At 53.6% G+C, this 14,185-nt stretch overlaps 1 protein-coding gene and 1 long non-coding RNA gene across 3 annotated transcripts; one reads left to right on the forward strand and one right to left on the reverse strand.

Annotated features, from left to right (window-relative positions):
• Positions 1-165: 165 nt before the first annotated feature.
• Positions 166-7,030, reverse strand: LOC115029253. The gene is made up of 4 exons (XR_003834831.1): positions 6,968-7,030; positions 2,970-3,074; positions 1,069-2,299; positions 166-447 (listed from the first exon to the last, which is right to left on the reverse strand). It is a non-coding gene; the product is annotated as an uncharacterized LOC115029253 (long non-coding RNA).
• Nfatc4 (nuclear factor of activated T cells 4) lies at positions 4,559-13,641 on the forward strand. Of its 2 annotated transcripts, none has more exons than XM_021181417.2 (10): positions 4,559-4,901; positions 5,937-7,032; positions 8,344-8,506; positions 9,097-9,296; positions 9,626-9,798; positions 10,196-10,336; positions 11,370-11,425; positions 11,665-11,791; positions 11,941-12,522; positions 13,255-13,641. In XM_021181417.2, exons 1-10 carry the CDS (start codon positions 4,802-4,804, stop codon positions 13,320-13,322), a joined length of 2,706 nt encoding a protein of 901 aa, XP_021037076.1. In that variant the 5' UTR covers positions 4,559-4,801; the 3' UTR covers positions 13,323-13,641. The 2 variants fall into 2 exon arrangements, with proteins under 2 accessions (XP_021037076.1, XP_021037079.1); XM_021181420.2 differs by having other exon boundaries at positions 4,605-4,901; positions 11,941-12,201; positions 13,255-13,603.
• Positions 13,642-14,185: the final 544 nt, after the last annotated feature.

Genomic DNA, 14,185 nt, shown 5'->3' on the forward strand with positions numbered 1-14,185 from the left:
TTTTCTCAGCCCCAGGCAGCCTCTAGGCTCACAAACAACCAGCAATTTCTGAGTACTTTATATGACTTACAGGTCTTGAAATTTCATCTTTCTTTCAATACCTGTGTACAGCATGCATGCCTGGTGCTCTCAGAAGCCAGAGGAGGTCATCAGATACACTGGACCTGGAGTTACAGATGGTTGTGAGCCACCATTTGGGTACTGGGGAACCAAGCCTGGATCCCTTGGAAGAACATCAAGTGTTCTTAACCACTGAAACATCCATCTCTCTAGACCCAACTTAATCATATTTATTTTTTAAAAATAACACTGAGTCCAATTTATGTTGTGCATGTTGTTGTGGATGGGCCTGGTGTTGTTTGTATGTTGATGGTAATTTCCGCTCTCCTGGGAGGGCCTGGAACAAGGAGTGAGTCATACTCAGGTGACTTCTTGTGAACCAATCCCCTAATGAAAAAAGGAGCCGATCACTGGGCGAGTAGGTGGGACTTCCGGGTTGGATTGAGGAAGAGAGGAAGCAGGAGGGAGCTAGGTCATTTTGGACAGGGGTAGTATGAGGACAAGATGTAGCTATGAGTATCTCCTGGTTTCAATCACCTGAGGATTTAGATTTAATAAGGCTTACAAGATTAGAATGTAGAACTTCACATTTAGAGAGCAGTTTGATACTTCTTTGTGGGGCAGCAGGCTGTGAGAGGTAGCCTGGTTCCTAGTTGAGCTAAAGCTTGAAACCCGGAGATTCTGAAGGGACAGTAGGCATTTTGCCTATTTTCGGACACCAGTCCTGTCACATAACACCCCCCCCCAGAGAGGTTTGTAGCCATTAGTCATGTAGGAGCAGCACCCCAAACCTCCCACAGGTAGATAAGATATCCCCAAGCTCTCAGACCAAGCCAATGGGAAGTACCTGCTGTCAGACCCTGACCCACCCTAAAACTGTTTATAAGGAATATCCAGAATATCTGTTTATATCCAGAAGGAATAAAGGTGTGTGAGAACTACTCTGTCGTCTGAGAGCTTTTGTCATAAGAGCTGTAACACCACCGCTTAGGGAAGAGATCTACTCACCTGAACACGCTGCCAGAAGCTCCCCGCACCCCTCACTGGCTAGTCAGCCTTCCGCTGGCTCAGCCTGGCCCTCAGCACAGAGTGACTGGTGCAGTGTCTTGGAGCAACTGAAGTGGCCGATTTGGAGGTGGAGGCAGCTGCAGTGGCGGTGGCGTAGGCGATTTCCGATTCCTCTTCTCAGCTCCCGTTGGCCTGAATCCTCTCACCTGGCTGGGCGGGAGATGCTGGTGGGAAGCCTCCAGGACCCGAACCCAAACTGCGTGGTAGGTTTACCACTGAGAGCTACCAGCCATGGATTTCCGGTCACCTTTACAGTACCAAACAAGCATGTGTTTCCTCCTGTGGAGCAGACCTCAAATCCAACCAGAAAGAAGTTGGTTACCCCCAAAACATTCATGATGCTATTGCTGCTTCATTGTAGTTCACAGGGCTCAGGGCATGGTAACGTTGTCGATGACTCCCCCAATCGCAGCAGGCAATGTGGGATTTCCCAGTCCTATGAGTAATTGTCACTTTCAGATAGATGCACATGTACTTATAGAAGATCTATAGATAATGTTCTCTCCCACCCCCTTTCTTTTCTTACAGACTCTTGTTATGTAGCCAGGACTGGCCTCTAACTGGTAAATCCCCTTATCTCAGTCTCCTGAGAACTGAGATTACAATCTTGACACGAGATCCAGCTGCCGTTTATTAATTGAGGCAATAAAGGCAAGTCAAGAAAAAGTATGTTTACCATGATCTCGTGCACATTAAAGATCGTGTTTGTTTTCAAGCATATACTAAATAGATACAAAACTGGACTATCAGAATTAACTACATATTTTGTCTGACTTGGATCATTTACAAAGAGAATGCATTTTGTATGATTTAAAAAAAAAAGCTAAGGTCCACTTCCAAGTCTATAGAATAATACCTATTAGAATACAGAACACAAACAGGGAAAGGCATGATTAGTTTAAAATTCCAGCACGTGGGAGGGGGAAAGACAAGGAGGAGTTCCAAGACAATCTGGACTACTTGAGACCATCTCTAGAGCAGTGGTTCTCAGCCCTCGTAATGCTGCGATCCTTTAATTCTTCATGTTACGCTGACCCCCGGTCATAAAATTATTTCCGTTGCTACTTCAACTGTAAGCTTGCCACTGTTATGAATCATAATATACGTATCTGGTGTTTCTGATGGTCTCGGGGATCCGCAGGTTGAAAACAGCTGCTTTAGAACAACCGAACTGAACGAACAGAACAAAGCAAAAAGCAAAGTCAAATTACAAGTGAACTCTGTTCAGGTGGGTACGCTAGGGGGCAGAGGAGGTATAAAACCCACAAGGTGGCAGGAGAAACCGCCAAGAGGGAGGTAGGGCAACTGTGCTTTGTGGTCGCCAGGGGGCAGTAATGTAAGACAACCTAAACTTAACTCCCAGTCCTCGACCTCTAAGGCCAAGGTGGACAAATCAGAGGTCATATGTTCAATCCCTCTGTCTAAGCTTCGGCAGACTGGAGAGTTTGCAATAGAGGATGCCCTACTCCAAAATAGTTTGTCTTTCTGAGAAATCATTTCACTCGCGCCAAACTGTTCTCTTTTCTGCCTCCTTTCTTTTGCAACACCACGGTGGGGAAATTGAGTCACTGGGAGGAGAAGGGAAAGAAAGTCGAAGTCAGCCAGCCCTGGTCTTCCAGACGAGGGAAGGGGGAGGGTTCTCCAGGAAAACAAAGCGGGGTGGGTGGGGAGGCGGTTTGCTGGGCAGAGGCTGAGCCAGACACATGGAGAAACACTGCCCAGGATCAAAGGAAATATGACATTTGAAAAGAATGTGCGCGTCTGCTTGTGCAGCTGAGCGGGGGGTATGAGGGAGCAGGGCCCTGGCCGAGTTTCCGGGTCTGTTCTCCTTGGATTCCTACCTCTGCCCACCCTTCTCTAAGTGCAGGGTGGTAGATGTTCTCGAGGTGCTCCTCGCGCCCCCTAACCGTGAGTTCCTCGGAGGTGAAGCAGGACGGGAATGTAACCTGAGAAGAACCCAAGGGGAGAGAGGGGGGCGGGGAGGGGGGGAATCAAACCAGGCCCTCTCCCGGCTCGGCCTCGAAACATTCTTCTCTCCCGCCCGCCAAGCTTCTCCTCCCTGCCCCTCCCGCCTCGCGGCCCTGGGCTTGCAGCCGGGGCAGCGCCGCACGTCATTGGGGTCCCCGGGGGCTGGGGGGGTCCCCAGGACTGGCTCGAGGGAGAACTGAGGGGAGGGAGGGGCGCCGCCTCCGCCGCCAAAGAGCTGGGGCCCGCCAGGCCAGCCCCCCTTCCCTCTGCCCCGCAGAGCCTGTTTCTCATTAGAGTAATGGGCGCGGTCCCCGCCCGGCTCCCGAGTGTTTGTAAACGTCTGACCGGAGGGCCGGCGCTTAACCCTTTAGGTGCTGGGCTGAGGTTTGCTGTTGGGGGCGCGGGCCGGAGCCTGAGAGATTTAGAGACTGGAGATCTGCCAGGTTTATTAGGGAAGTTTGGAGCATGTGGTAAGCATGCAAGGAGAATGGTGACTGCTCCCCTGTCTTGCAGCGCCTCCAGTCCGAATCAAGAAACTCCAGTTCTATTCTTTCTCTTCCAAATGGGACCTCTTTATGCTCGCCCTTCCTAGAAACTCCTGACCGGGTCTTCCTTCCCTGCCCAGGTGACAGGTGTCCAGCCGGTGGGCCTAAGTTTTTAGCTTCTGGCCCTTTCTAAACCCGGCCAGGAATTTAGGATGGCCGGGAGCAGAACGTCTTGGGATCAGTGAGCCCAGAGATCTGCAGCTTTTGGGACGAAGGAGCCGACTATCTCCTCCAAGGCTAATTAATGGCCTATCTAGGTGGCTGGGACAAGGGTATCAGCAAAGCCTGGCCTGGATCTACGCCCAGCAGGGCTATGGGCCTTCAAAGGCTTCCTGGGGTTCGAAAGTTCTGAGAGGCTTCTGGGACAGCTAGAAGTTCTTCATCTTAAGGGAATGGTGGGGGGTGGCTTGTGGAGGTGGTGGCTAAGAAGTGCAAAGGCTCCTTGGAGGTCCAGGTAGAGTGGTCTCAGCGAGGGTGGAGGAATGGCCTCCTCTACAGAGCAGCTCAGAGCCTCTCTCAATCCCAGATCTCTCTTCAACTCAAGATTTGGATTGAAAGGACAGTGAGGTGGCCTTTTTTTGGGAGATTTTGGCTATCCTACTCTTCAGAATGTACCGTGGGTCTGCTACAATGGGGGACGGGTGACAAAAATATGGCCTCTTTAAGGCGAGGGGACCCGGACCTCCCCAACCCCTATGCTGGGACTAAATAGGCTGAGGTTTGGGCCTTCGGTGGGAAATGATTGTCACAACTCTGGGCCAATAGGTACCATTAGGGTTCTATAACGTTTGAAGGGACCATTTTCCAATTCAGTTTTTTCTCCCTCTTTGGAGGGGGTGGGACTGGAGAGATGACCGAGGGAGGGGGGGGGAACTAGGGGCGCGTGGTTTTCCCATCTCATCCATGGAGGAGGGGCCGGTGCATCCCGGGTAGCCAATCAGGGACAGGCTGGGGGGGGGCCCACTTTGAAGAAGTTTGGGAGAAAAAAGTTTGGAAAAGTTTCTATAATAACGAGGGGGCGTCCGGAGGGAGGCGGCAGCGACAGAAGAGGGGGCGTCTCAGAGAAAGGGAGGGAGGGAGCTACCCTCTCGTGAAGCCACAGCAGCGTCCAGAGCTTCCCCCTCCCACCCAGGCGGGACCTGGGGGCTCCGGCCGGATCCATGGGGGCCGCAAGCTGCGAGGATGAGGAGCTGGAATTTAAGCTGGTGTTCGGGGAGGAAAAGGAGCCCCCCCCGCTGGGCCCTGGGGGCCCTGGGGAAGGTTAGTGCGGGGCTGGGTAGGGGTCTTTTGGCCAGTGACCGAAGGGCCAGGGAATCTCCAGTTTGGGGGCCCGGAGCCTGGGGTGGGGGTGGGGTGAGGTGGGTCAGAGGATGAAGGGAGCTGAGGGACTACCAAGGCTGTGGAAGTGAGGCTGGGGGCCATGGCATCATTTTTTTTTCCTTTTTAGGTCCTAACTGGGGTGGGAGTGGGGGTGTTGTTGGCTACGCGCCGCCTGCGGGCTAGGCCGACTGTCTCTGGGATGGGGTGCGGAAGGGAACCTTGGCCCCCAAGAGCCGGAGGTGCCGGCTTGGGAAGGGGAGGTTTGGCCCTGGGGTTAAAGGCTTTAGGATCTAGGCCTGGTTCTGCAGACGCGACGCCTGGGGCTGGGGGGCTCCCTCGGGCAGCGCAGGGACACCCCTCCCCCTCCCCCTGTCTGGCCGCAATGAGAGGCAGATGGCGGGGAACGAGTCGGGGGCGGCGGCCGCCGCTTGCACGGAATCCGCGCTGCCCGCTGCCCCCCTCCCCCCCCCCCCCCCCCCCGTTGGCTGGGCCCCGCACGCATCACCCTTCGACTGCACCCCCGCCCCCTTTTGGGGGGGCGAGGGAGGAGTCACCTCCCCTCGTCACCACAGACATGCCCCCATCCCTCCCACCCCCAGGCCACAGTTGCGATGGTAACTGGGGTTTCTGCCAGCACCATTTGGGGGTTTGGGAACCGTCGCTAATTGGGTTCATGTGTGAGTCGCCCCCAGCCCAGCCCAGAGCCTGGGCAAGCACACCTCCAGGCCTGGCTCTAGTATTCCCCAAACCACCCCAAGCCCAACTGCCCAGGACCAGGGTGTTAAGAGTATGAGGTTCTGGCATGCCTGTATCTCTTTTCTGTCTTGTGATGTTCAACTTTGCTTTTGTCCCGAGACTAGGGGAACCTCTCCTAGCTAAGCATATCAGGCTTCAGGGGCTGACCATCCGAGAAACATAGGCATTTCACCAGTTTCTCTCTCTCCATCTCCCTCTACCTCCCTTCCATTTTGACAGAGCTGGACTCAGAGGATACCCCTCCATGCTGTCGTTTGGCCCTGGGGGAACCCCTTCCTTATGGTGCTGCCCCTATTGGGATTCCCCGACCCCCACCCCCTCGGCCAGGGATGCACTCACCACCGCCCCGTCCCGCCCCTTCACCTGGCACCTGGGAGAGCCAGCCAGCTAGGTCGGTGAGGCTGGGGGGCCCAGGAGGTAATGCAGGAGGTGCTGGGGGTGGTCGTGTTCTTGAGTGTCCCAGCATCCGGATTACCTCCATCTCTCCCACGCCTGACCCGCCGACCTCGCTAGAGGACACTCCTGAAACTTGGGGGGACGGCTCTCCTAGAGATTACCCTCCACCAGAAGGCTTTGGGGGCTATCGAGAGGCTGGAGGTCAGGGCGGAGGCGCCTTCTTCAGCCCGAGCCCTGGCAGCAGCAGCCTGTCTTCGTGGAGCTTCTTCTCGGACGCCTCCGACGAGGCAGCCCTGTATGCAGCGTGCGACGAGGTGGAGTCTGAACTTAATGAAGCAGCCTCCCGTTTTGGCTTGAGCTCTCCGCTGCCCTCGCCCCGGGCTTCTCCTAGGCCATGGACCCCGGAGGATCCCTGGAGCCTATACGGTCCAAGCTCGGGAGGCCGAGCGCCAGAGGATAGCTGGCTACTCCTCAGCGCTCCTGGGCCCGTTCCAGCCTCCCCTCGGCCTGCTTCTCCCTGCGGCAAGCGGCGCTATTCCAGTTCCGGAACCCCATCTTCGGCCTCCCCAGCTTTGTCCCGCCGAGGCAGCCTTGGGGAAGAAGGTCCAGAGCCACCTCCACCACCCCCGTTGCCTCTGGTCCGGGACCCTAGTTCCCCTGGCCCTTTTGACTATGTGGGTGCTCCACCAACCGAGAGCATCCCTCAGAAAACCCGGAGGACTTCTAGCGAGCAAGCAGTGGCCCTGCCTCGGTCTGAAGAGCCTCCCTCGTGCAATGGGAAGCTACCCTCCGGTACAGAGGACTCTGTGGCTGCTCCGGGGGCTCTGCGGAAAGAGGTGGCTGGCATGGATTACCTAGCAGTGCCTTCTCCCCTTGCTTGGTCCAAGGCCCGGATTGGGGGACACAGCCCCATCTTCAGGTGAGGACCAGATCTTGCACTCTTGAGCTCTTCAACCCATTCTAGTGGTCAAAGGATGAGTTTAAAGACAAGTCATATAATTCCTGGTGTGCTCCATCTCTCATAAGAGCTTCTACAATAACATGGCCACAGTTAAAACCAAAAATTGGTTTTAAGTCACTTTAGTTTAAAAAAAAAAAAGCCAGCTGTCTGCCAATGGGCTGAGCTGTAGATGGCTGATTCCTGTGAACCTATTAGAAAAAGCCTCTTCACCCCCACCCTTCAGTATTCTAAGAGAAATAGGCAAAATGGAGTTACTTCAGAGTTTCTGACACCTCCAGCTCTGACCTCGCACAGGCAGGTTGATCTTAGCCACTGGCTATTTAGACAGAACAAATAGAACAGGCCGATGCTCCAGTACAAAAAATTCTCCTCTAACTGCTAATTTCTAGGTCCAGCGCTTAAGAGCATCACTTCAAATTGAAATAAAGTTACATACATTTGCAAGGCAAAGAATTTATATTGAAACTTGGCATTTCTATCCTTTTTACTCTCAAAGAATCCTGCCCATTTCAATAGTCTCAGACCTCAGGATGTCACACTGAGGTGGCTCCTTCCTGAGAAGCTTCTAGAGGGAAGCTGAGTCCTCTGGGGTTCCAATGGGTCAACGTTTCTCAGCCTCAAAATCTGCTGTTGAGTTGGGAAATTTGTAGTGCAGGGCTGTACTGTCTAATGGTTCAGCATCCTCCCGGGTCTTTACTTACTAGCCACTAGTAGCCTCGCTTTGCATTAGTTATTGTCAAATATCAGCTGTGTGTACACACATGTACACACACACACACACACACACAGAGGCAGTTACCAGTTGAGATTCCAGAAAAGCAGCCCTTAGCCCTTGCAATCCTACCTACTTAACCCCAACTAGTGGGAAGGAGTTGGCCTGGTAGCAGAGTAGACAACCCTAGGTTCTTCATAGGCTCTGTCCTTAGTCTCTTTGATGCTTTTTCTGGTCTAAAGTGGCATTTCTGCACTGTGCCTGAGATCCCAGGTGGGAGGACCAGCATGGCCTGTGGGTTCCTCTGTTTCTTGCTAAAGCCTCCACATCCTGTGTCCAGACTTTGGGAGAAGGCAGTCTCTCAGGCTTTTGTCATCTTCCACACCCTCCTCTTCAAAGGATTCAGTTCCTTATCAATTCCCCTGTTTCTATACTTTTAGAATTTACTTCTGTTGTAGTTCCTTATCTCTCCCATATCTGTGCTTCCTCCCCCCGCCCAACCCATTGTGATCCTGCTGGGTCTGAGGTTCCAGGCAACCCTGTTCTCTTCTGCCCAGGACCTCTGCCCTACCTCCCCTGGACTGGCCTTTACCCAGCCAGTATGAGCAGCTGGAGCTGAGGATCGAGGTACAGCCTAGAGCACACCACCGAGCTCACTATGAGACTGAGGGCAGCCGGGGGGCTGTCAAGGCTGCTCCTGGAGGCCACCCTGTGGTCAAGGTAAGGGCAGAAGGCCCCACATGCCTTCTCTTCTCCAGTCCCAGGTTCTTGCAAATGGGCTTCCTCTGTACACAGAATCATGGCACTGCCCTTTCCCACACTCTCAGCTGTGACCCTGCAGACAGCCTAGGGGAGGGACTGGAACTGGGGGAGGAAGGGTACACAGCAAGGACCCGGATATACTTTCTACTCTTCTTTTCTGCTCTCCTTCCCCCTCCCTATCCCCCTTATCCCATGGGACCTCAGCCTCAAGTCTACTTTGGAAAATGGTGACTTGCCAGATGTGGGGGAGGGTTTCAGCTGAGGCCAAAGGTCACTGGGAGTTAGGTTTTCTCTATATTGAGTTGGACTAATCTTTCTTGGGAGCTCTTCCTCCTTTGCCCAGCCCAGTCTGGGCTGTCCAAGAATAACACTGTGAACTCCAGGCCACATTTTCTCTACAACTGATGCCCCAGTTTCCCACAGGGAATCCCTTATAGGATATTCTTTATCTCTCACCATTCCTGTCCGTGGAATGAAAATCCAAGGATGGATAAAGGTTAGAAGACACTGGGGCTTTCAAATAGGTGGCCTCTGTTTCCCTTTGTCAGCTCCTAGGCTACAGTGAGAAGCCATTGACTCTGCAGATGTTCATTGGCACTGCAGATGAGAGGAGCCTGCGGCCCCATGCCTTCTACCAGGTGCACCGGATTACTGGCAAGATGGTGGCTACAGCCAGCTATGAAGCTGTAGTCAGTGGTACCAAAGTGTTGGAGATGACCTTGCTCCCAGAGAACAACATGGCTGCCAAGTAAGCCCCCAGGCAACCTGAACCTCTTCCTCACCCCTAAAGTCCTGGGAATTGAACTTAGGGCTTTACACATGCTCAGCAAGAGCTCTGCCACCAAGCTACACCCCACACCTCCTGCTAGTTTCTATCCTTAATGTTTAGGAAGGTAGTTTTGAGATTGGGGAGCTTTCCGGAGAGGCCATCTCTAGATTAGAAAACAGTCCCTCTAAGCACCCCTAGCTAGACACTAATGGCCCGAGGACTGAGGACAAGGGGACTTCCCCTCTGGAGAAATGCATCCTTGTCCCAGCTTTGGCTAAAAAGGCTTACCGTCTCTCCTTTGCCTTCAGCATTGACTGTGCTGGAATCCTGAAGCTTCGGAATTCAGACATTGAGCTACGGAAGGGTGAGACAGACATCGGGCGCAAAAACACGCGTGTGCGGCTGGTGTTCCGCGTGCACGTGCCTCAGGGCGGCGGGAAGGTCGTGTCTGTGCAGGCAGCATCAGTGCCCATCGAGTGCTGTAAGCAAAACCGGCCCTGGCCAGTTCTTTCTGTCTTGCAGCTCTTTTGTCTGTTTGCCACCTATTTCTGCTACATAGTATCCTGTGCTCTGTGTGTCCTGGGTAGCGGGATAAAGGTCTCAGCTTTTGTTCTATGATGAGAAGGGAGAGGTGAAGGTGGTATTTTAGTTTGCCCCTGCTGTAGTAGACTCTGCCTTGGGGATGCCAGATGAACCTGTACCTATCTGCTCTGTGTCTGCTTCAGGAGTCCTTACTCAGGCTGTGTGGTTTCAGGCTGTTGTTGGTTACCTTTTGTATTTGCCATTAAAAGAGGGCTCCTCTAAGGCTGCTTGTGGTGGAGAGGGCTGTCTTTTCTCCACTCAGCCCAGCCAGGCTTCCTTCTTCTATTACCTTCCAGCCCAGCGCTCAGCCCAGGAGCTGCCCCAGGTGGAGACCTACAGCCCCAGTGCCTGCTCTGTGAGAGGAGGGGAGGAGCTAGTGTTGACTGGTTCCAACTTCCTGCCAGACTCTAAAGTGGTGTTCATTGAGAGGGGCCCCGGTGAGTACCTACTGGAGAGGAGAGGAAGGAAGGAGGGCTAACAACCAGCGGGCAAAACTCTGACACTGTCACAAAACTACCAAGTTAAGCCCCAGCTTCTCTATCTACCTTGTGTACAGCTTCTCATGGGGAGATGGATGTGACCACAATCTAAAACTTCAAGGATAGTGAGCAAAGGCAAGGAATACATATCTTGGGCTGGAGAGATGGCTCAGCGGTTTAGAGCGCTGGCTGTTCTTCCAGAGGACCTGGGTTCAATTCCCAGCATCCACATGGCAGCTCACAACTGTCTGTAACTCCAATTCCAGGGGATCGGACACTCTCATGCAGGCAGAACATGAATGCACATGAAATAAAAACTAAAGATAAATAAATCATAAAAAAGAAATGCACATCTTGCTTATTGAAGAGGAACTGACTTTGAGGGTTTACTCTCATGAAGATAAAGTATATGAAGAAAGAACTCACAATGTCACAGATTCTCCTGGGCCTATCCTGAGATAAAAGCATAACTGTGATCATGAGAGCCTGTGGGGTGCCCCAAGATGAGTCTAAGGAGTGGAGAAATGGGAGACTTAGAAGTCTGGGTTGAGCCACCAAACTGTGGGCTTCTCCTTTGTGCCACCCTGCTCACTGATAGCCCAGCCCCAAGACCTACATTTAGCATCCTTGAGTTGGGTCAGAGAAACTCCAGAGGTTCCACACTATTAGCTTTGGTCTTCAGGGTGGGGACCATTCCTCCCTACTGTGGGCTTGCTGGTACCACGGGAGGGGATGTGCGAGTTAGTAGGTGAGAGGTCTCCTGGGCTGCTATTAACACTAACTCCCTCTAAGTCCCAGGCGTTTCCTTTGCTTTAGTTTGCCTTCCATTCCTGTCTCTTTCATTGGCTAAACACCTAGTATATTCTAGGTGTGTCAGACCTGCTAAGAACCATTTTAGTCTGATGTTGACTCCGGTCAGAGGAGACAGGGCAGAGGACTGGGGCAGGGGTGGACCCTAGGGCGGGGCTGAAGCTCATTATCTCCTCAATAGATGGAAAACTGCAGTGGGAGGAGGAGGCAGCGGTGAACCGGCTGCAGAGCAGTGAGGTACCAGTATCCCCCAGGGGACCCAACCTGGTTGTGGGGTGAAGGGTGGAAGAAACCAGGAAGTGGCGTCCAGAGTAACCTTTTCTGTCCGGGAGGGTTTAGTTGCTCGAGTAGGGAGATCTCAACGCAACGGGCTTAACTCCTCAGCCTTGGAACTAGGAGCTACGGGCTGGGTCCATGGAAGGATTGGGGTGATGTGAGACCTCCAAGGACTTCTGTCCCATCCTCTCTTCTCCTAGGTGACATTGACTCTCACCATCCCCGAGTACAGCAACAAGCGGGTGTCCCGACCAGTCCAGGTCTACTTTTACGTCTCCAATGGACGTAGGAAGCGCAGTCCTACCCAAAGTTTCAAGTTCCTGCCTGGTGCGCTCTGAGACTGCCTGTGGTGGGGAGAGAGGGTGTGGACCCCGATGTGAGGGGCTCAGGGGTGAATGGGGAGGGAGGGAGGGTGAAAGGTGTGAACCGGTGGCCAGAACCTCACCAGCCTCCTTCCTGCTTCCTCATCTTCCTAGTGATCTTCAAGGAGGAGCCCCTACCAGACTCATCTCTCCGGGGCTTCCCTTCCACATCGGGTCCCCCCTTTGGCCCTGACGTGGACTTCTCACCGCCCAGGCCCCCTTACCCCTCCTATCCCCATGAAGACCCTTCTTATGAAACTCCTTATCTGTCAGAAGGCTTTGGTTATAGCACACCCGCTCTGTACCCCCAGACGGGGCCCCCACCGTCCTATAGATCTGGCCTGCGGATGTTCCCTGAGACTGGGGGTACCACAGGTTGTGCCCGCCTACCTTCAGTCTCTTTCCTTCCGCGCCCCTTTCCTGGTGATCAATATGGAGGACAGGGCTCCTCTTTTGCCCTGGGCCTTCCATTCTCCCCTCCAGCCCCCTTTAGGCCGCCACTGCCTTCCTCCCCACCACTCGAAGACCCCTTCCATCCCCAGAGTGCCATCCACCCCTTACCTGCTGAGGGCTACAATGAGGTGGGGCCAGGCTATACCCCTGGGGAGGGGGCTTCGGAGCAGGAGAAAGCCAGGGGTGGCTACAGCAGCGGCTTCAGAGACAGTGTACCTATCCAGGGTATCACCCTGGAGGAAGGTGGGTGTGGGACTGGGGGCTGCGAGTGTAAGTGAGTGCGAGAGATCAGTTTGCATGTTTGCTAAAGGCTGGAGCTTGACTGTCAGGGACTTGGCATTCTTAGTCTCCCAGGGCTAGTCAGTGGTCTCGGAAGCAAGTTCTTGGTGTGTGTATGTGTGTGTGTGTGTGTGTGTGTGTGTGTCCACCTGAATTTAGTAATTTAATTCTGAAGGGCACACAAAATACCTGTTCCAGCCTTTTTTCTGTCTCTGCCCTAATCACAGAATTTCAGCCCTAGAAGTATTTCAAGACCATTCATTCCTTCTGGTCCCCTGACTTGTAGATCCAGGCAGTGAGTTTCAGGGAGGGACATAACTTGTGGAAAGCCAGGCTGAGTTGCTCCCCCTCACCTTATCTTTTCCTGGTGACTATAGTCCACACTGGTGAAGAAGACCTTCCCGGTTTTGTCTCTTTCTCCCAACTGACCACACCTACTTCTGACCTGCTGCCACAGATGTAGGCCAAGCTGGCAGGAGAAGGCGAAGATACAGGGCTGGGAACCCGCAGGGATGGAGTTGGGCAAATTTTAGTTAGAAGCAGTTGTTATGAGACACTGGGGAAACTGAGGCCCAGCCAAAGAGGAATCCAGAGGTGCCCTAGCTGGAGGCCTGCCTGGAATTGAAGGGAGGGGCGGTCTCTGAAAAAAGAAAAGATCTGCCTTAGCCCCATCTTTCAACCGCCCCTCCTTTACAGTGAGTGAGATCATTGGCCGAGACCTGAGTGGCTTCCCTGCACGTCCTGGAGAAGAGCCTCCTGCCTGAACCACATGTAGTGGTCCCCGAAGCCCCGCCGCCTTGCCCTCTTAACTGGGGTGCTGGCTCCAGAAGCTTGGGGCCAACTCTAGTTTCTCCTTGCCCAGCTTCTAGCTTCCTGTTCTCCCTTTCTCTCCCAGCAAAGGTGTGGCCCCCAGGCCTGGTGCTGCCTTGGAAGGGACTAAGGGTGTGGAGGACAGGGAATGAGGGTGGAGCCTGAGGCTGGAGGCCAGAACTGACTGGGCTGAAGATGATGTCCTGATTGTGCAGGCTGTGATGCTAACAGGCTGGACAGGTTGATGGGTAATAAACTGCTCGCTGACCAGTGTCTCAGGCTCCAGGGCTCTTTGGAGAAAAGGGTGGTATAAGCTTACTCCAGCTTTGGCCCAAAGAGCCTTAGACGTTGGGAGGAGATGGGGTCTGGCTTGGAGCAATGAATCCTAAGAATCTTCCTGATGGAGGGACCTGGGGGGCTGCACACAGGGGTTCCTGAGGCCCCCTGGCTGGAGCTGAGGTGGAGATTCAAGACCTCCTCAGGCTTCTTTACTATCCCCAGAGGTTCAGGTTCCTTATATTCGGGATGAGGCCCTCAGAATCTTTGAGTTATCAGGTTCCTGTGTCTTGCCACCACACGGATGACTCTGATTTATAGTCAAGGTGAGAAAACGACAGTCTAGTTTTTCTCACGCATTTAGAGAAAGAGGAATCTGAGGTTCCAAGAGAGGACCGGGCTTGCCTAAAATCACACAGCTCCACAAGCGGCACACTGCACACTGGATTCCTGTCCCACTGCACACTTGACCATGCTGATCCAGATTCTCTGAAGTGGGGGTGGGGGACGGGGGACAAGGGAGCATTGGCATGGCCTACCC

Source organism: Mus caroli, chromosome 14, assembly GCF_900094665.2.
Source record: "Mus caroli chromosome 14, CAROLI_EIJ_v1.1, whole genome shotgun sequence".
NCBI lineage: Eukaryota > Metazoa > Chordata > Mammalia > Rodentia > Muridae > Mus > Mus caroli.

Bases quoted from the DNA above. Each gene is read 5' to 3' on its own strand.
- Nfatc4 (XM_021181417.2), top strand. From the start codon at position 4,802: ATGGGGGCCGCAAGCTGCGAGGATGAGGAGCTGGAATTTAAGCTGGTG. The intron at 9,297-9,625 runs GTAAGCCCCCAG...CTTTGCCTTCAG, and splicing joins GAGAACAACATGGCTGCCAA to CATTGACTGTGCTGGAATCC. The intron at 12,523-13,254 runs GTGGGTGTGGGA...CCTCCTTTACAG, and splicing joins GGGTATCACCCTGGAGGAAG to TGAGTGAGATCATTGGCCGA.